The following is a 19,440-nucleotide window of genomic DNA, read 5'->3' as shown; positions in this document are numbered from 1 at the left end:
TCACTGCCAGTCAGTGTAGACAATACTGAGCTAGGTGCGGCAGCGTTTTGACTCAGTACTATGAAGGTTTAATCCCCAGCGCCTGAAACCCTGGACAGCTGCTGCTGGTGGTCAGAGCAGACAATAATGAGCTACATAGACCAATCGTTTCACTTGGTGTAAGACACTTTCCTTTGTTCCTATTTAAATCGGCCATTCAGTCCAGACCATGAGGACTGGAATCTTGCTTTTATTTTCATGGGAGGGACAGAGCACCAGTTTTGTCTGTAGAACAGCCAAGGTCCAGTCCCCAGTGGCATCTCCAAGCAGAACTCCTACTGCCAGTCAGTACTGAGCAAGGTGGACCAGTGGTCCGACTCTGCATAAGCTGGCTCTCCATGCCATGCAGAAGGCCCCACGTTTGATCCAGAAGGGGATGAGCTGATGGGCAAGATCTTTCTCCGCCCAGGAGTCTGGAGAGAGAGCCAGAGAAGGTAACACCTGGCCCGGAGAGAGAGGCAGCCTCCTGTCTTCTACCGACTTCTGCCTGCTGGTAAAAGTAGAGCTGGGAGAGACCAAGCGGCCAGCAAGCTGACCCCCCTCTCCCCAGACACAGGAGGAGGACAGCCAAGGATGCCTTCAGGAGCCCAGAGAAGCCAAGACTTGCAGAAGAGGATCCTGTGGCTGCCGGCTCCCATGGGTATCCTTGTGTCTCCTGCCCCATGGATGGCACTGACAGGAGAGAGAGAGAACTGGGAATCCCGCAGGGAAGCCTACGCCTTGGACCTGAGGGGCTGCCCTCCTCTTCCTGCCACCTTTCCCCCCACAACAGAGAGGGACTCTACTGCTGCACAGAGTAGTGTGAAAAATGAAGCCTTTACTACAAGGAAGATGGACCTGTCTCTTGACACCTAATTCATCACGCCAGGGAGCATCTCAGCAGAGCTGGCGGCAAGTCCCAGCAGGAAGACAAGGGAACAAACCAACAATTCTTCCTTGGTTTCCTGCTGCGGCTGCAAGCTCAGGTAGTGTTAGGGGCGAAGGGGTGCACACGGGTACAGAAAAGCATTGCTCTGAGCTGGTTTCTGCCCCAGAGAGAGACCGAGATGGATTTCCCCAAAGATTTACTCCCAAGAAATGCCCACGCTCTCTGGCAGCGGCTCTCTGGGGTTTCAAGGCAAGGAGGAGGGTGAGGCTATCAGCGGCCACTAGCCACAATGGTGATATTCTCCCTCCACCGTCGGAGGCAGGATGCCTCCGAATGCCAGTTGCTGGGAATCACGAGTGGGGAAGAGCACCCTCATACTCGGGTCCTGCTTGCGGGCTTCCCTTTGGAGCATCTGCCTGGCCAGTGTGAGAAGAGGCGGCTGGACGAGACGGGGTCCTCTTTGGCCTGATCCAGCCATAGGGCTCTTCTTGCGTCCTTTAACATTCAGGAGAGACAGAGAGGCCAGATGTTCACATAGAAGCTCCCACAGTGGGGGCAAGACTTTGGAGCCCTCTCAGCTTACAGAAAAGCTGATGAGGGCTACAACGGGACCAAGGCCTGGAAAAAGCTGCCGCCTCCTCCACTGACACGAGGAATGCTTCCCCATCTCTGGCTTCCTGGGGAGTCCACATGTCCCATCTGCACAGAGACAACTGAGTGTGGCTTTTTTCCCTTAGCAAGAGGCCAGCCCTCATGGAGGTGTGGATGACTTCTCCCTCTCTACAACAAAGCTCACAGCTTGTGACTGGAGGGCTGCCTTTTCTCACAGTTCCCTCCTGGTGACCCCATTCTCGACAGTCAACATCCAGGTGCAAATATTTCCTACTGCGCCAGAGGCGCCACTTTCCCCCCCTCCGGTGGCTCCTTGAAGTGAATCCAAGAGAGGTAAGGACGACATCAAAGAGATGACCCACGGCTGCTGCACAGGTTTCCGCAGAGAAACACGCGGGGACTCACTCGGGCTTTCAAATGCAAATTCACTCCAGTTTCAGTACTTTTTTTTTTTTTTAACCCACACAACCACTACCATCAGGTTATTGATATTGCTGGAGTCTAAAGGAAGCCAAGGGTTGCCTGGAGGCACCTCTCAGAGACAAGTCTTTGCAAATGCTCAAGAAGGGTCATTCTAATTCCTCCCCCCAGCTCTCACTCTGTTGTGCTTTGGAACATGGGAGCACCTTGCAAACTTCGTGCACACACAAGTCACAGTTGATTGTCCCTAGATATTATGAATGATAAAAGGGGCTTTTAAAAAATGAAGACAAACATTCATGCAGGGTCCATCAGAGGCTACTAAGGAAAAGAGTCTCGGCGTCTGAAGGCAGAGCGCCTCAAGAGCAGGCAACCTTTTCAGACCCAGCTGGGGACTCACTCATTAATAAAAAAAAGAGAAGTTTTTAAATATGGTGCTTCTGCCAGCCTCAGAGGGGCAAAGAACAGTGGCCCAGGAGAGGTGGCTTTCTGTGCTGGTGGCCCCTAAATTGTGGAACTCCTTCCCCACAGCAGCATGCCTGGCATTGTCACTGTTCAGCTTATGCGGTGAAGACGCCCCTCTTTTGCCCTGACCTTTAACAGTTAAAGGCATTTTGTTTTGTGGGACCCATCTCTTTGGCTGAACTTATACTGCTCTGTTCCATTTTACTTGTTTTGTTAACTGCTATGACTTTTATCTGCTTTTATATCTGTATATTCTGCTGTTGTAACCGCCCGCCCCCCAGGCCTTACACTGAAGGGCAGGTAAGAAATAAATAAATTTGTGACCAGCGGCAGCATTGCTATTGCAAGCCACCTGAAGCCAGGTTGCAATCCAGGAGTTGAAGGCCAAACCTCTAGAGCAGGGGCAGCCAACCTGGTGCCTGTCCAGAAGTTGCTGGACTCCAACACCCATCATCCCTGTCCCTGACCATTGGGGCTGGTAGGAGATGGCAGCCCACCAAGGCCTGGAGGGCACCACATTGGCTACTGACAACATGACGATGCGGCTGACAATCCTCCCTCCGAATGACAGCCCAGTCCCAAATGGACCCTTCTTGGGCTGGAAGATTCCGGTAAAAGGCTGCTGTCAACTTTCCCAGCCGAGCCTCAAGGCTGCACCCTCGTTTCCACGGTTCTTCTGTCAACCGGCCTGGGCCTGGGGATTTCAGAAGGGGTTCTTCCAGCGCTGCTTCCTCTCCTTCTTCTGTAGCCCTGAACTGCCAGATATCCCGTGAAATGGCCCCAGAGAGGTGGAAAAGGCCGTTTGTTTTGCCTGTTTGTGAAAAGCGATGCTTGGGAGGAATGGCTTCTCAATCCCGGCAAGTGTCTGGTGTTTTTCTGCCATCAAAAGGCCCCCTCAGTTCCATGGCGCTGGTGGGAAAAGGGGGGGCAGCTGAGCTGTCGCTGCTTGTCCCCCGCGTCCACCTTTGCCCAAAATATCTTCTCACAAAGCTATGAGCACAAAGTATGTGGGTGGGACAGGCCTTGGGCTCCCCAAAACTATACTTGGGAGCCCATTGAATGCCCTGCAGTCCCTGGAGAAGGTGAACGGCTCTCCCCCCCTCCAAGTCTGTTCTAAGCATCTCACGAGCTCCCACATCCTGCAAAGCCAGCTGAAAGGGGCAGCCTACCCAAGGCGATTCCCTGGTCCTAAGCAGACCCCACGGCTTTGGGAGAGGAAGGAGAAGTGGCTGGCTGGCTGGCTGGCTGGGAAGGTCCTGCTGTGGTGGGACACAGGAGAGGAAATGCTGAGGGCCGATGGACTGTCTGAAACCATCCAGGCAGTTCTCTCTGGGCAGGATGTTGACCCTTGAGCCTCCAAAGAGGCGCCGTTTGCAAGTCAACGAGCCACTTGATTCCCTCTGGAAGGACCAGGGAGGGAGAGAGGGTGCGTGTATGCTGGTGCTTGCCCCTTCCCAAGCATGGATGGCTGCTCCAGCACTTCCAGAGAGCAGCTGCGTGCCAAGCCGTCTGTGCGCGCACACATGCGGTCGTGCTTAAGTGCAGACCACCCCACCTTGTCCAACCGGCTCTCCTGGGGGGCACCTCTGGCTGTGGCCTCTCGCTCACTCAGCCTTCGGATACTCGACACGGAGCCACATATTTTTTTAATTTGATGTAATTATCTCCTCGGAATTACTGTACGCAGCCTCTCGGGATCCGAGGCAATTAAGGGAAGATAAATTTCGTTTCATGGAGCAAGCTGTCAAACGGATGAAGCAATTTCATTCCCCATTTGAAGTTGGAGGCTCTGGGTCATGCCTGGTTTATTTGAAATGGTGCCATCACCTCAAGCGGCGTGATCTTATCTTGCCTCTCCCACTCTCTCCGCTTCCAACGGCAGGGGCACTGCCGCAAGTGAGGACACCTGGACGGCCACCAGCTCCGCCCCAGACAGAGCTTGCAAAAGGGCTGCTGGGTGCTCCGGTCGAAAGGAAGGGTGGGGGGAGACAGGCATCCATGGCCTGCGTGTGTGCCCCCGTCGGTCTGGAAACCACTTCAGGGGGGAAAGTGCCACACTCTTCAAAGAGCGCTTGCCCTCTTCTCCCAGTACTGCCTCCTTGATCGTCACTCGCTCTCCAGGGTCTCAGGCCTTCCCCCTTCTCCTCCTGCTACCTGATCCTTTTTGTAACCAGAGAGGCTGCAGGGACCGAACCTGGGACAAATTCTGTGCGCTGCTACTGAGCTGTGATGGTCTCTCCACCACAAGCTCTCCCAGCCTTCCCTGCCCTGAGTGGTACAGGTAATTCACTTGCGGAACTCACCAATGGCGATGGCCATTCGGGAGGACTCAGTAGTAAAAAGCCTGGACAGAACTAGAAGAGGCTCTAGCAGGCTGAAACACTGGTGGGACATGGCGAAGATTTACTCAGGCAACACAAGCCGCTGCCTTATACCGAGTCAGACCATTGGTCCGTTTGAAAAAGTACTGTCTGCAATGACTGGCAGCAGCGGGTCCAGACAAGGGGGACGTTCCCAGCCCCACCTGGAGATGCTGCCAGGGATTGAACCGGGGACCTTCTGCACGCAGAGCAGGGGCTCTACCCCTGAGCTACAACAGCCCCTCCCCTTGTTTTTGTCCCAAGCCTTTCAGTCTCCCTTTTGTATGGCTGTACTGACTGCTGTCGCTGTACTGCTGATGTTTGAGCTGCCATTTCATGAGTTGCACTGGAATTGTTTTGACTCTTGTCATGTAAAACACGCTGAGGTCATTTGTGACAGAAAGCAGCCCTCCACCAAGTGAAAAAAAAAAAAAGCCAACACCTGTTATCCATGACAGATAAACAAAGCCTCTGTGTTCAGAGGCAGTCTACCTATGCCAGAGGTTGGGAAGTGGCGGGCGGGCAAACGCCACCGATACAATGGGAGCAGAACTAAGCCCTTCGGCATGTGAGCCTTCCGGAAGCAAAAGCCGAGGTTGATATTGGGAGAAGAATCCAGGACGAGAGCGGAGCGCCTGGGATCTCGGCCAGCAGGTCCCCTCTTGCCATTATTATCTGAACCATTTCTATAGCGCTACGTGGTTTACATTTATAAAAACATCACAAACAAGCAAACCCCATTCAAGGCGTTCCATGTTTCAAAGCAGCATGGGAGCAATTGGTGGGAGTCCCCCCGTGGCAAAGAAAGGCTCCTGACTGCGGAGCCAAGGCTGCTCTTGCTGCAAGTGGTGCCAAAGAGCATAAACCCCACATCTGAGCTGGTGCTCAAGCACGCTCAAGCCTGCAAAGAATGAGACACAGAGGCAGCACCCTCCAGCCCTGCCTCAAACGCCAGTCACATCACCCTGCTGGAGGGGGGGGGAGAGAAACCAAAGAGAGACACCAAAAAGCTCATCTGCTGCTGCGTTCCAACTGACCACACGCTCACGGAGTCCTGCACCTCTGGGAGCATGCAGAGCAAGCACAGGATCATCATCATCCGCACACACAAGGGAGGGGTGAAGAGCAGGCGTGGATGGATCAAGGATTGCAGAAGTGCCCCCCCAAATAGGGGGGAAATCCAAAGGTGTGGTGGTGGCAAACCCCCAAAACTGCTCTCTGGGCACAAAAGGGGAAGGGGGCGTAGCTCATTGAAGAGCCTCTGCTTTGCATGCAGAAGGTCCCGGGTTCAATCCCCGACGGCATCTCAAGGGAGGGCTGAGAAAGACTCCCCTGCGTGAAACCCTGGAGAGCCCCTGCCAGTCAGTGCAGACAATACTGAGCTAGATGGACCCGCTGGCCTGACTCGGTAAAAGGCAGCTCCTGATGTGCCTGGAATGGGCCCAGAATGGGCTGCTGGGGACAAAACTGGATGGGAAGGAATGGAATGGAGCACCTGGACGCTGCAATGTTTTGTCCTGCACTGCAACATTTCATTGTTTCATTACATTATTTTTGTCTTTAAAAAAAAAAAGGGGGGGGGGGGAAGCCAAAGCCTCCCGAAGAGTCCTACGTCATTTGAAGACCGGAACAGGAGATGGCCGCCTGTCTGAAGCGTCCCCTTTCTCAACCTGTTTCATTGGCATGTGCTGGCAAAACCATGCTGAGTTGCCAGGGGACGGGGAAGAGGTGGGAGGGGGCAGGGAGTGGGAGGCAGAGGGGGCTCTGGAGAAGCAGTGAGGAAGAGGAGGCCACACGGGCTTCCCCCAGGAACTGAGGCCGCCTCCCAGCACTTCCAGCCCTGCTCAGGTCTGTGCTCCGCTGGGCCCCTGCAGGGATCGCCACCCCGGAGGGGCCCCCTCACAACTGTAGCTGTTCCCACATGCCCTTTGTGTCCAAGGTGCATCTCCCTCCCCAAGGCCACGGGAAAGAGGGGCCCAGAGTCCTGTCTTCATAGGGCAAAGGCCCAGGAGGCAAGCCTGATGGCAGGCGTCAAGCAGGCTGCTATGGAGGGAGCATGCCTAAGAATCGCCACCTTTAGAAATGTCTCGCTGGCCTTTCTACAAAGGGGACGCTGAGACAGCGGCTGGCCCATTAAGGCTGCCCTCAGCCAGCCCGTCTGGGTGGCACTGACTCTCAACTGAGTCTCAGCATTGCCCATTGCAGAACTCGGCCGGGAGGAGGGGACGCCAATATCAGGACCGGCTGGCCCTGGCTGCCATTGGCTGAGCCTGCCACCCCCTGGAGGGAGGGAGGACTCAGACAACAGCCCTGGCAGAAGGTCCCGGGTTCAGTCCCCAGCAGCATCTCCAGTTACAAGGAATCAGATAGGAAGGGATGTGGAAGGCCCTCCCCTCTGCCTCAGGCCCTGGAGAGCTGCTGCCGGTCAGAGTAGACAATACTGGGTTGGCTGAACAGTCTGGGATTAGGCAGCTTCCTAAGCTTGTTGGATGGGGGGAAAGGGCCATAGCTGGGGGGCAGAGAAGCTGCTTTGCATGCCCAAGGTCCCAGGGGTCTGGTGATGGGGAAGACCCTAGAAGGCTGGGAGGGAGGTGCAGAGCATCTGCCCCGGTGGATAAGGCCGCTCTGAGTATTCCTGACGCAAGGGCAGCCCCTCTCCCTCTCCTACCCTCTCTGACACGAGTCCTCGCAGGGACTCTTCCTCAGGGTGCCCCTGGCAAGCAGTCAGCCTTGAGTCATCACACCTGGGTGCATGAGAGGGTGTCCCCCCCCCCCCCGGGCAAGATGCACTCAGTCACCACTGGGCCAGCATCCTCCCCCCCATCTTTCTACCTGCACAGCTGTTTCCTTCCTGGAGGCTGGAGCAGCCCCCAAGAGGGACGCAAGAGGCTTCTGTAGGTGCTTGGAAACAAGACGGAACAGAAATCGCTTCACACCTGGCTCCAAAATTACAGAACGCTGGAGAGCAGCCAACACAAGCTGGCAGCGCCCCAGCTCCAGCGGACATCAATTAAGCGGGCCGACAGCGGCTCTGCTGCTTCCCGCAATCTGCAGCGCCCCAGATAGAAACCTCTGGCTGCAGCAGCCATGCAGCACCGGAGACTTCCAGGTGGGAGACTTCCCCTCAGATCCTGCGCCCAAGATTTATTGCTCAGTTCCATCTCAACGCCCCCCATTCCTCTTTTACACCCCCCCGACTCAGAGACCCCCCTGCGGTTTTCTCCATGGCTTCTCTCTCCTTTGTCTTAACACAACGCTGCCCCAAATCAAGACCCCTTCGCCCAGGGTGTTTCCTCCCCCACCCCATCGTCTGTAGCCGCTGGGTCCCCTCAGGCCACCACAGAAGTCAATGTGCTCAGAAGACACCAGGAATCCCCTGGCAAGTCTGTAAGGGACGCCTCACTGCTGGACAGAGCCTCAGGAAACACTCAGCTCTGTATTCTGAGCAAGACCATTAGTCCATCTAGCTCAGTACTGTGAACACTGACTGGCAGCAGTGGGGTTCAGGCAGTGAACCTCTCCGAGCTCTTTCTGGAGATGCTCTCAGGGACTTGAGGCCTCCTGAAGCAAGGCCGATGCTCCACTGCTGAGCTACGATGGCCCCTCCCCAGCAGAGGCAGAAGGGACCCTGCTGCTCATTCAGTCCAACCCGCGGCTCAATGGAAGGATCCTCCATCAATTACAGCATCCTTGCTCCAGCCTCTAATTAAATGCCCGTTGCTAAAGCGAGCCCTCTTAGACTACGTTTTAGGCCTCTGCAGTCCCAGAGGGGGGGGGCAGGGTACAATTGCAACGTCGGCCCCTGCGACTGGATGGCAGATATGAAGTCTTTGCGCTGGCCAGGCCTGGCATAAATGCCCAGCACCTTCTGCTTGGCGTCAGCGACGAAGAGAGGCCTTAGCTCAGAGGCAGAGCAGGCGCTTTGCACGTGTCACATCCCAGGTTCGATCCCGACATCCCCGTTTTTTGTAAAAAAAAAGAAAGGATCCAGTAATAGGAGGTGGGGAAAGACCTTCTTCTGCCTGACAGGCTGGAGATTTGGATTCCTGCATTGAGCAGGGGGTTGGACTCGACGGCCTTACAGGCCGCTTTGCTAAGCAGAAGTAAGGAGGGACACCAATTTAAGGTGCAAAACAAGTAAACAGAACCTGCCACGGGGGTAGGGCAAAGAATCTCTCTCTCCTCCCTGCGCCAACATGGCTGAATGAGACCCTCAGCCAGCCATCTCCACCTGAGCAGAGCCTGAACAATCAGCCTGCCAGATAAGGCTGAACCCAGAGACCCCAGAGGCTCAGGCCGAGAGAGAGCGGCAGAGGGCACACTTTCATGTCCACCCTGGATCTGAAGGAGGCCTGCCCTCCCTCCCCAGTCCTGGGTGCCCTGCTTTCTACCGCACAATGAGAGAGGCCTGGTCCAGCAAGGAGGAGCCCCCCCCAGCAGATACAGGAGCAGCAACAGGCTGCCTGTGCAAGGCCTGGGCTACCTACTGGGGGGGGGAGGGGCTCTCCGCCCTGGTTGGTCCTGGTCGGCCTTGGGGGCTCCTGGCCTTGTTTTTAAAATTGGCCTTTAACAACGTTTTTTTTAAATTAAACCGAGTCCCACTTAGGGGAGGGATCGGATTTCAGGACCCTCCAATGCCAAAGGCATGATGAGCCCTTTCTTCTCCACACCTTGCTAGCTAGATTCCAGCCGACGGCAAAGACGGCCGAGATTCCTCTCCGGAGCTCAGGGTGCACCAGCTGCGCCCCCACCCCAGCAAACAAAGACACCTGGCTCTCCCTGCTCAGCTAGTCCTGCCTTGGGGAAAGCACAGCCACCTCTGAGCTGGAGCCGCTTTCTGGATGCAAGCACAGGGGATGGGATGGGCCACCAAGACGAGTCTATAGCCCCTTCCTCAGAAACGGAACCGCGGGCAGCCCTTTGCTCTGCGTGCAGGCGGCCCAGGCTCAGTTAATAACAGCCTCCAAGTGAGAGGAACACAGGAGGTTGCCTTGTACCAAGTCAGACCGTTGGTCCACCTAGTATCGTCTGCACTGACTGGCAGTGGCTCTCCAGAGCACCAAGACCGGCGAGTCTTTCCCAGCCCTACCTGGAGATGCCGCTGGGGTTTGAAACCTGGGGACCTTCTGCCTGCAAAGCAGCTGCAGCCTTTTCTCCTCCCGAGGTGGCAGCCAGTCAGATTTGAGGCAAGCAAACCCCACTTCCACAAATATGGGCACATGCAGCTGCCTTGTCCTGACTCAAGCTATTCTGCACTCTGACTGGCAGCAGCTCTCCAGGATCTCAGGCAGAGAGTGCGCCACAGCCCTTTTCCCAGCAATGCTGCCCGAGACTCTTCAAGTGGAGATGCCAGCGGGGATCAAACCTGGGGCCTTTTGTCCGCAAAGCAGGTGCTCTCACGCTGAAATGAGGCCCAGAGTCGGCTGTCTGGAGCAGCTACACGCGGAGCACCCAGGGCCAGATAAAGACACTTTTTTTAAAAAAAACAATGATATAAAACTTGAAATTTGGGTTCCCAGACGCCCCTCATAATCTGAGGCCCTAGGCCACAGCTGACTTAAAAGGAACTGGAGTGCTTCAAGTCAATCCCGGCTTATGGCGACCCTACGAATAGGGTTTTCATGGCAAATGGTATTCAGAGGGGGTTCATCATTGCCTCCCTCTGGGGCTGAGAGGCAGCGACTGGCCCAAGGTAGCCCAGTAAGCTTCGTGGCTGTGTGGGGATTCGAACCCTGGTCTCCCAGGTCGCAGTCCAACACTCTGACCACTACGCCACACTGGCTCTCTGACTAGCTGACTTGGCTTGTGCGTAAATCCGGCACTGGGAACACCTCCATGTTGAGAATACAACGTCCCGTTCCCTCCTCCCCTCCCCAAGCTGTGGCACCTTCAGATGTTCCAGGGGAAATGTGGGTCAGGGTGGGAGGAATCCCAGATTGCAGGGAGGAGAGGGCGGAAGCCGCGCATGCCAAGCCTGGACCCTGGAGGAGAGGGGGGGACAAGGAAGCAATGGCGGGCAGGGGGCCGCCCAGCAGCCCCCCCTTTCTCTCTTCAGCACACGGTGCTCTTTGCTTCCCTGTCAACTTCTTTATCACTCAGGTCTTCAGAGGGAGAGAAAGAGATCTGGCCAGCTTCCTCCTCACGAAGGGCTCTGCAGTCAGCCAGGCGGGGTGGGGGGGGGAAGGAGAGGCGGCTGCTGCTGCTGCTCTGAGCGTGATGCAAGCCATTTGGAGCTGAGGGGAGAGCTGCCAACGCAAGCTGCGCTCTTTAAACAAGGGAGGAAATGACCGTATATATGGCATGCCAGCAAATGAACTCTCTCTCTCTCTCTCTCTCTCTCTCTCTCTCTCTCTCTCTCTCTCTCTCTCTCACACACACACACACACACACACACAAACAGTGCAAGAGGAAGTCAAGAGGGTTTTTCATGACACAGAGCGGGATGTCAGCGGCTAAAAGGTCGATATTTTCCCTTAACACCCTTTCTCAATGACTTAATCGTGTTCCGTTTGTACAAAAATGCTTCCCAAGAAGAAAAGCCTGGAGGGCTGCAGAGGGAAGGGGTGAGAGAGAGATGGACGAGGAAGAGGAGGGGCGCTGTAGCCCGGCCCTGACCTTGTCCGAGGATTTCTCCACGTAGCAGGGCTCCTGAGGGGCACCGAGCAGCGGGACGAAACCCGAGAGCAGCCGATCTTCCTCCAGGCTGAGCAGGGCGAGGTCCTCATCCGGGTCCTTGTATAGCGGCACCTCCGACTGGTTCACGGCCGTCAGGATGTTGCAGAAGTCGGCCAGCGTTACCCACACGTCCACCGAGACCCTGCGCAGGGGGAAGAGGGGGCAGCTGAGCAACCCTGCCATCCCCATCCCACCCCACAACGCCCCCAGTCAGGCCGGGGGACCACAGTGCCACTGGCATGCTTGCCAATTAACTGCTGCTAATCGATTCCCTGCCTTCACTGGGAACCATATCCCAGGGAGAGCCTGGCCACCCGTTCCCCAGCTCCCTTGTCTCTTTGGGCCAGCCTAGCAAGGTTTCTAGCCCTCAGTGGTATTCAGAGCGTGGAAGAACAAAAGCAGTTTTCTGTGCAAGGATCCTTCCAAGCCTTCCTCCCCCTGCCCAATTTATCAGTGCTGTGTATAGCTGGCCTACCCAGAGGGGGTCAACACACGCACACACACGTTACTAGTCCTGTGTCTTGTGTTCTTCACTGCCCCGTCCCCTTCCTCTTGCTTAAGAAATAAAACTGGAAACTCCTATTTATTTAAAAGCCCAAACTGAGCAAAAGAGACATACATTTTGCAAAAATACCCTGCCATTGATGCCTACATAGTGCTTGCAAACAGATCCCTGCCCCAAGGAGCTTGCAGTCTCAATCTGGACTGTGCAAAGGCTGCAGAGAGGAAAGGGACAGCCAAGGAGACAGGATGTGGGGCTAAGAAAGATCCTCCAAGCCGGCAGAGCAGGGGGGACCGGAGGGAAGAAACAGCAAAGGGCAAGCAGAACCGGCCCTGCGATGCCAAGCTTTGTGGGGAGCGCTAGGCTCTTGGCCAGCCTTCTGCAACGTGGTGCCCACAAGAGACTGCTTGGTGACAACTCTCTTCATCCTTTGCAGCTGGCAGCTGGGGGGGGGGACAGGGGAAGCCGCCTTATACTGGGTCAGGCCACAGCTCCATCTAGCTCAGAACTGCCTCCGCTGACTGGCAGCGGCTCTCTCCAGGGTGTCAAGACGAGGGAGATACCTGGTGATGCCATGGGAGGCAGAATGTGGGGCCTTCTGCATGCCACGCAGGGGCTCTGCTGCTGAGTGACGGACGGCCCCTTCCCCAACAGCAGCTAGAGGAGAGTAGGTGGGGGGGCTTTGCTCTTGGCTACTGAAAGGGTGGTCCCAGGCCAGCCCCTAGAGCTGAGGGGCAGCTCCACCTCTGCTCTGCAGGTGAAAGCTCCCAGGACCCATCCCAAAGGCAACTCCAGGGAGGGCTGGGAAAAGATTCCCCGCCTGACACACAGGAGAGCTGCTGTCACTGGCTGTCACCAATATGGGGTCTCAGGTAGCCTCCAATGGCCCAGCTTCAATCCCCGGGAAAGTCTCCACTGGAAAAGCATCTCAGGCAGGAGTGGATGGGGAAAGGCCCAGTTCTCTGCCTGGGATGTTGCAGTGCTCCTGTCTGATGGGCAAGAGGGACAAACAGCCTGACCTGGGGAAAGGCAGCTTCATAGACCTGTATGGTCCTGTAGAAAGAAAGGCCTGCAGGCCAACCGGGAGACAGGCCAGCTTCCCCCTGCAAACAGGAACAGGAGAGCAGTGAGGAGTGGGGCAGGCTGTGGCGGCGGGTGGCTCCATGTCTATGGAGGGTTGGGAGTACCTTGGACAGCTCCTTGAGAGTTCAGACTAAAACCCGGAGCAGATGCCACTGCCCCACTGACATCGGAGACACCAGCCTGCCACTGGGGAGGCACTCAGATACTGACTTTCACTTCTGGCTTCACACTCTCAGTGGGGTGGGTGGGTTGGGGGGGGAGGTGCAAGGGCGTTGTCTCTTTGTCACCTTGCTGGCCCACAGAGCGGAGAGTGTGAACAGAGAGTGCCATTGCAAAGCCCTTTAGAGCGGCGAAGAGACGCTTGAAAGTGCGTGTGGGCGACGGCTGGTGAAACCTCAGAACCCAGACCTGGGGGCGGGGGGGGCAGGAGGAGGAGGATTTCCAGTGCTAGTGAGTGAGTGTGTTGGGGTGGGGGAAAAAATGAGCTTCAGTGCCCTTGCACAGCGCTTTGCAAACAGAAAAAAAGCAGAATAGTTAAAAATGAAGAAACATGCAAACTAAGTTATGCTCAGTTTGCACGATTTATCCAAGGTCTTACCAAGCCCAGTTTCGCCTGACCTGACCTGCAGTTATTTATTTATTAGATGTATATCCCTCCCTCCCTCCCAGAGGAGCCCAGAGTGGCAAACGCACAGGCAATGAAACAATGAACACATGCAGAAACAATCCCGGTGCAGACGCAGTGGGCGATCCTGGGTGCCTGAAACTGCACTGGGCACGAGTCCCAAGTCAGCCAGCCTCAAGGACCGCAGCAGCAGCCCTAGACGGCATTGCGCTGGCAACATTCATACACCGTCCAACGACAAAAGCTCTCTGGGTGCTTTACAGGCAACGGACAGATTGACTGCGGGGCAAGATGGGAGTGACGAAGTGGTCTGTGTGGCGCTGTATGCGGTGCCACCAATCTTGCGTGTGTGGCTGTGGTGGCACAGAGATGGGGGGCAGAAAGGGTGAGGAGGGGACGTGGCTGGACATGACAGGGAGAAACCAGAGGGGCCACTCGCCACAGCAAATTGGGGGTGGAAGGGGACTACGAGGGTGCTGTAAACTTGGGATTGATTAATTGATTGCATTTATACCCCACCTTTACTCTAAGGAGCTCAAGGTGGCATACATCGTTCTCCTCCTCCTCCTCCTCATTTAATCCTCACAACAACCATGTGAGGTAGGCTAGGCTGAGAGGCAGTGACAGGCCAAAGGTCATCCAGTATTTGCTCCTACATCTCTAAGCCTCCCCTTCAAAAGCGTTCTCATTACAGAGAGAGATGTCCAGGGCACAAGGAGAGGGACATTCTCTGTGCCAGCCTCCCCGGGACAAGGGAAGGCTCTTAGCAAGCGGGCCTACAGCAAGCCCCCTACCCCAGCCCCCCACTCTCCTGCCTCCCCACCACCAGCAAGTGGCTCCAGGTGGACAATCTGCACTCATTTATTTGCTGGAATGAACATACAGGGGGGGGGTGAGAGGGAGGGGGGAAAGGGGAGAGAGGAGCCTTCCAATGAAACGAAACATCTTGTTTTCAAGAGTGTCCTGGGAGCTGGGCGGAATGAGCTGCCATTAATCAAAGCCCAGCACACCATCAGCGCCTGCTGGCACCCCAGAGGCCCTCGGCCAGTTGGCCCCCCCCCCGGCTCCCCCCTTTGCCCAAGCCAGGTCTGGCTGTCAGAAACATTTAAAAGGTGGAAAAAACACACCACACACACACACACAGAGGCCCAAATGTGCTTTTGGGGAGGGGGTGTGTGATGTCCAAGGGTCCCTGTGATGTAATGGGAAATGCTTGGCCTGCGCTACCAGCTTGAAAATAAACAGAGCCTGGAGGGTTAAAAGGCACTGAACTTTCCACGACCCCCCCCCAATCCATCCGCACTGCATTGGAGGAAAAAGAATCAGAGGAGCCATCCCGTTTGCACGCCCCCCCCCCCCTGGCCCTGAGCTTATCCTTGGGCCCTGGCGGCAGAGACAAGCACCGGATGCGAGAGGGCGGCTCTGGGCCACTTCCAACGTGCGTACACGCCCAGGGGGATCCAGCGAGGCCTTGGGAGGCCGGGCTCTCGCCCCGCTGGCAGCTCCCACCAGCCACCTGAGCCTGGTCACATCGCCTGTCCAGGAAGAAGGGTGGGAGGCAGCAGAGGCCTGGGCTGGGAAAGGGGGTGGAGGGAAGGAGGGGGCGGGGAGAGACCCCTCTGCTGCTGCCGCCTGGGCTGCTGCTGGGTCAGACCGAAGGTCCATCTAGCTCTGCACTCTCCACGCCGACTGGCAGAGAGGAGGGTACTGCAGGGAGCACAGCAGGCGGCTTAAGGCTGAGGCAATGGCTCTCCAGGGTCTCAGGCAGGGAGCCGTTCCCAGCCTTACTGGGACTGAACCAGGGATCTTCGGCACGCAAAGCAGGGGCAGCGGGAGCCCTGCCTCTCAGCCCTTCCCCGTGAGAAAGGGGGGGATAGGGGTCCCTCCTTCAGAAGTAGGACCCCCAGAATGACGCTTTGCTGGAGGGAAACCCGATTAGCCGGGGGCCAAAACAGCGTCTCTACACAGGACCTCTCCTTGCTAGCAAAGCGCCTACTGGGAATGTCCAGGTGCCCATTTGAGGCAGGCAGTCTGAACTGGGGACGAAATGCAGTCCGAGGAGCTGTATGGCAGGGCGGAGGACCAGACCAAGGGAGACGCTGGCTCTCTCCTGGACAAGCGCATGCCAGGGGAAACGCCGCCAGGTGGCCTGGCACGCCCCAGCCCTGCAGGGCCAAGGGGTTTCCTTGCAGAAACAGGACGGCCCTGCTCCCAGCAACGCCCAGGCATCTGATTTCCTCCTGAATTCCTGGGCTTAACAGGAGGAAAATGGCCACTGGGCCCAAGCAGGCTGGGGTGAACTGGAGGGCGAATGGGGGCACAGCCTGGAGAGGAAGTGGGGCAGGAGGGAAGGGGGCAGAGGAAACTAGCTGCTGCTGAAACCAACCCATGTGGGGAAGCAGGCAGGGGCACTCCAGGCCAAGGCTCCGGAGCCCCAAGGGTCCTGGGATGGGACTCCAAATGCGGCAGGGCCAGGGGGGTGCCCAGGGCCTCCTCCTCCTCACACGCACACACACACGCCGCGCTTCATGCTGAACACAATGACCCCATGTTACAGGTCTGCACGGAGGTGGCCATTTCCTGTGTAATACCAGCCTGTTTAAACACTCACACACCAGCCCCACAGCTGCAGAGCAAACCCGGAAAGAGTGCGGTGGAAGAAGACCAGCGCTGCGCTCCAGATGGCAAACCACTCGGCCATTTGCTCTTGGGGCTGGGAGGAGGGGGCTCAGCTCGGCTCAGCCCCCCCTCTCGGCAACCTCTTGCTCCTGCCCTGGGGCTGAAGGCAGCCCCTGCCCGGCCTCCACTCCCCCTGGTCGGTCCTCACAGCCTGCCCCATCTCACCCTAGAGCTCTTCTTCGCCTTGTTGTACATCGGAAAGATCCAGGTGGGGGGAGGAAGGGAACAGCCCCCCCCAGTTCCAATCCTCAGGAGTGTTCCTCACAGAGGGAAGTGGAGGTGCCGCCAATGTGGTGCCTGCCACATGTGGTGGGACTCCAACTCCCAGCAGCAAGAGCAGCCAGCATGGCCAATGGTCAAAGATGATGGGCGCTGTAGTCCAGAAACATCTGGCGGGCGCAACATTGGCTGCCCCTGAGTGAGGACCCCCTGCCAGGCAATGCTGGGCAAGAGAGAGGAGGAGGGAGGCAACTCCCTCCGGCTGCATCCGGTTTGCAGCTTCCTCCTCACTGCAGCGTTGACTTTACTGTCCCCCCCAAACTTTGCCCCTTCCTTTCTGAAGGGTATGGAATTTTCAGCCGGGTCAATAATGTGGAAACGACGGAGCTCTGTGTAGGTGTGCCCGGGTTTATATGGGAGGAGGGGCTGCCAGGAATACAAGGTGCAGAGAGGAGCTGGAGTGGGAGCTGTGAGGGGTCTTGAAGGCCCATCTTCCTACAGGTGCCAGCCGCTCGCTTCTATCCCTGTCCTATCCTCAGAGCACAAAGGACTAGAACTTTGCTTCTTGGGAAGAAACAACAGTAGCAGAAGCAGCGCAGGAGAAGATTCTAGGGAAGCCCGAGTTCTGCAGTGTTGTGGAAACGCATTCAGCAGACACTGATCGCTACATTTTATCGCTACAACTTCAGGCCCTCAAAGCCTCTCCAACCGGCCCTCAGGACTTTCCCCAGGTCAAGCCCCTTCTCCCTGAGCCCCTCCCCTCAGCAGTCCTCCTCAAGCGCTTTTGCCTGCACAGAACGTGTCCTTGAACTGTGATTAATGCCTCTTGGCTTGCTGGAGGGAGAAAAATATATATGCAAGCGTGCACACACATATGTAGAAACCGCTGGTTTTTGTGGGGCAGGAAGGTGGACACCTGTACAAAGGTTACAAAATGCCACCTCCATCGCCCTGCCCACTTCTCCCCCCCCCCAATGTGAGATTCCATTCTAGGCCATCATGTAAGGGGCACAGCCCAGCCCTGACCTCCCTGCCACTCCCAAGAAAGTGCCTGCCCCTTTGAGCCAAGAGGGGGGAAACAGCTCCTCACACTTGGCTCACCCTGCCCCCCACCCCGACTCAGGCTTTCTTCCTAGGCCTAGGAAACGCTCCCCCCCTCCACAAACACCTGGCCTGCAAGCCATGCCCCACCCTCCGCCTGCATCCAAGAGGAGGGAGACTGTAGGACTGTTTCCACTCGGAGGATTCATCCCAAATCCAAGTGGGCGATAAATGCATCGGAGGGCCCATCGGGAAGCTTCGCAGCAGCAGCAGCAGGCGGCAAAGGGGCCTGGGCAGCCTGGCAAGGCGGTGGCAGTGCAGAGGGCTCCTCAGAGTCCCAGCTATGTTTCCCATTATGTAACCCTGGTCATGGGCAGGCCGCCAGGCTCTCCAAATGAAAAAGAGACTCTGGCTTGGCACCCGTTCTATTTTCCTATCCTCATTCAGGGTCAGCGGAGTGTCATACAGCTGCAGAGAAAGCTCCGGGGATTAAACCTGGGAATGGCTCCAAAGCCAGAGACCCGGGTTCAAGTACCAGCTGAAAGCAATAAACCAACTGCCACAGCTGGGCTGAGTTTAGCCGGCCTCAGAGTCGCGCTGGCTCCCTGGGAACCGACGACGGCCGGGGTGGAGCGGTAGAAACAGGGAGCTGCCAAGGCCAGGCCTAGAGGGCGGCTGGAGTGGATCTGGGGCGGCAGAGGGGGAGCGGGAGGGGATCCTACTCTCTGCACGCCACTTGAGAACTCTAGCCCCCCACTCTCCGCAAAGAGGCTTCATCTGTGTCTAAATTGTCAGAGAGACTTGGTTTTTCGGGGGGGGCATGAAAGGTGTCAAAAGTCACACCCTGGCAGATCAGAAGCCCAGGGGGGAGGGAGGAGGGGAAGCAGGATAGCACATGGTCACTGCAGCAATCAGGGCTATGTGGTCCTGGGCTCTGCAAAGGGCATAAAAATCCAACTCTGCCCACCCTACAGGACCAACACAAGCCAGAGCCACCCTCCCGCTTATCGAGTCCATGTGTGGGGCTCATCCAACCCAGGCTGGCGAGCCAGAGCAAGGAGGAGGGTCCGGGGGACCTCCCCGAGAGCGGATGCGGGCCTTTGCCATCATTGCGGCAGCCGAGGGAGCCGAAGGACCACAGCTCTGGGAGGGTGCATGGAGAAGAGGGCGGCAGAAGGGGAACCGGCCTTGAGCCCTCTGGGAGGAGGAGGAAGAAGGGGAGGAAGAAGGGGAGTTTGGCTCCAGCATCCTCACCGTGAAGGCCTGGCCAACTCATGCTCCCTCAACCTCAGGTTCCTCACCTGCACAATGGGGTTTGCCTTATGGGCCGAGCGCTCCCCTCTCACCCCAAATAAAGAGGTTGGGCGCTAACATATCCCACAGCTCCAGTGATGACCCAAGTGGCCCCGGGGCCTTCGGGCAGCAGGCAGGGTGGGGCATTAAAGGGGGAGAGCAATGGCACCCACCTGCAGGACCCGGCCAGCGAGGCTGGAGGAGGAGGAGGAGGAGGAAGAGCTGACTGACTGGGAAGAGGGCGCCAGGATCAGCAGGAAGTGGGCTGATGGGAACACCCTCTCCAGGGTCTGAGCTCCTGCCCAAAGATGGGCAACAGTTGACATGAGCAGGCAGCGGGGGGGAGGGGAGTGGGGGCTGCCCACCCGCTCGCCCCAGCCAGCCAAACAGCCGGCAAACAGAAAACAGACTCTTTCCCGCTATCCCAAAATGGGGCCTGGCACTTCCTGTGTGAGATTTCCATTTCCTCAGCCAAACTGGAGGGGGAAAGGAGGGGGGCGGAAGTGGTGGCAATAAAAGGGGGAAGAGGCTGGAGATGGGTGGACAGCCTCTCACCTCC

General features: G+C 57.0%; 1 protein-coding gene across 5 annotated transcripts in view; it reads right to left on the bottom strand.

Moving 5' to 3' along the window:
- Positions 1-19,440, bottom strand: part of SMG6 (SMG6 nonsense mediated mRNA decay factor) — a 91,345-nt gene that overhangs the window by 24,641 nt on the left and 47,264 nt on the right. For all 5 annotated transcript variants that reach the window (XM_061604832.1, XM_061604830.1, XM_061604831.1 and 2 more), the window contains exon 13: positions 11,380-11,581. In XM_061604832.1, the coding sequence (XP_061460816.1) occupies positions 11,380-11,581 (202 nt within the window). The remainder of the gene's footprint in view (positions 1-11,379; positions 11,582-19,440) is intronic.

Source organism: Rhineura floridana, chromosome 21, assembly GCF_030035675.1.
Source record: "Rhineura floridana isolate rRhiFlo1 chromosome 21, rRhiFlo1.hap2, whole genome shotgun sequence".
NCBI classification, from domain to species: Eukaryota; Metazoa; Chordata; class Lepidosauria; order Squamata; family Rhineuridae; genus Rhineura; species Rhineura floridana.
Note: the sequence above shows the minus strand (reverse complement) of the source record. Positions and strands in the feature narration are given on the sequence as shown.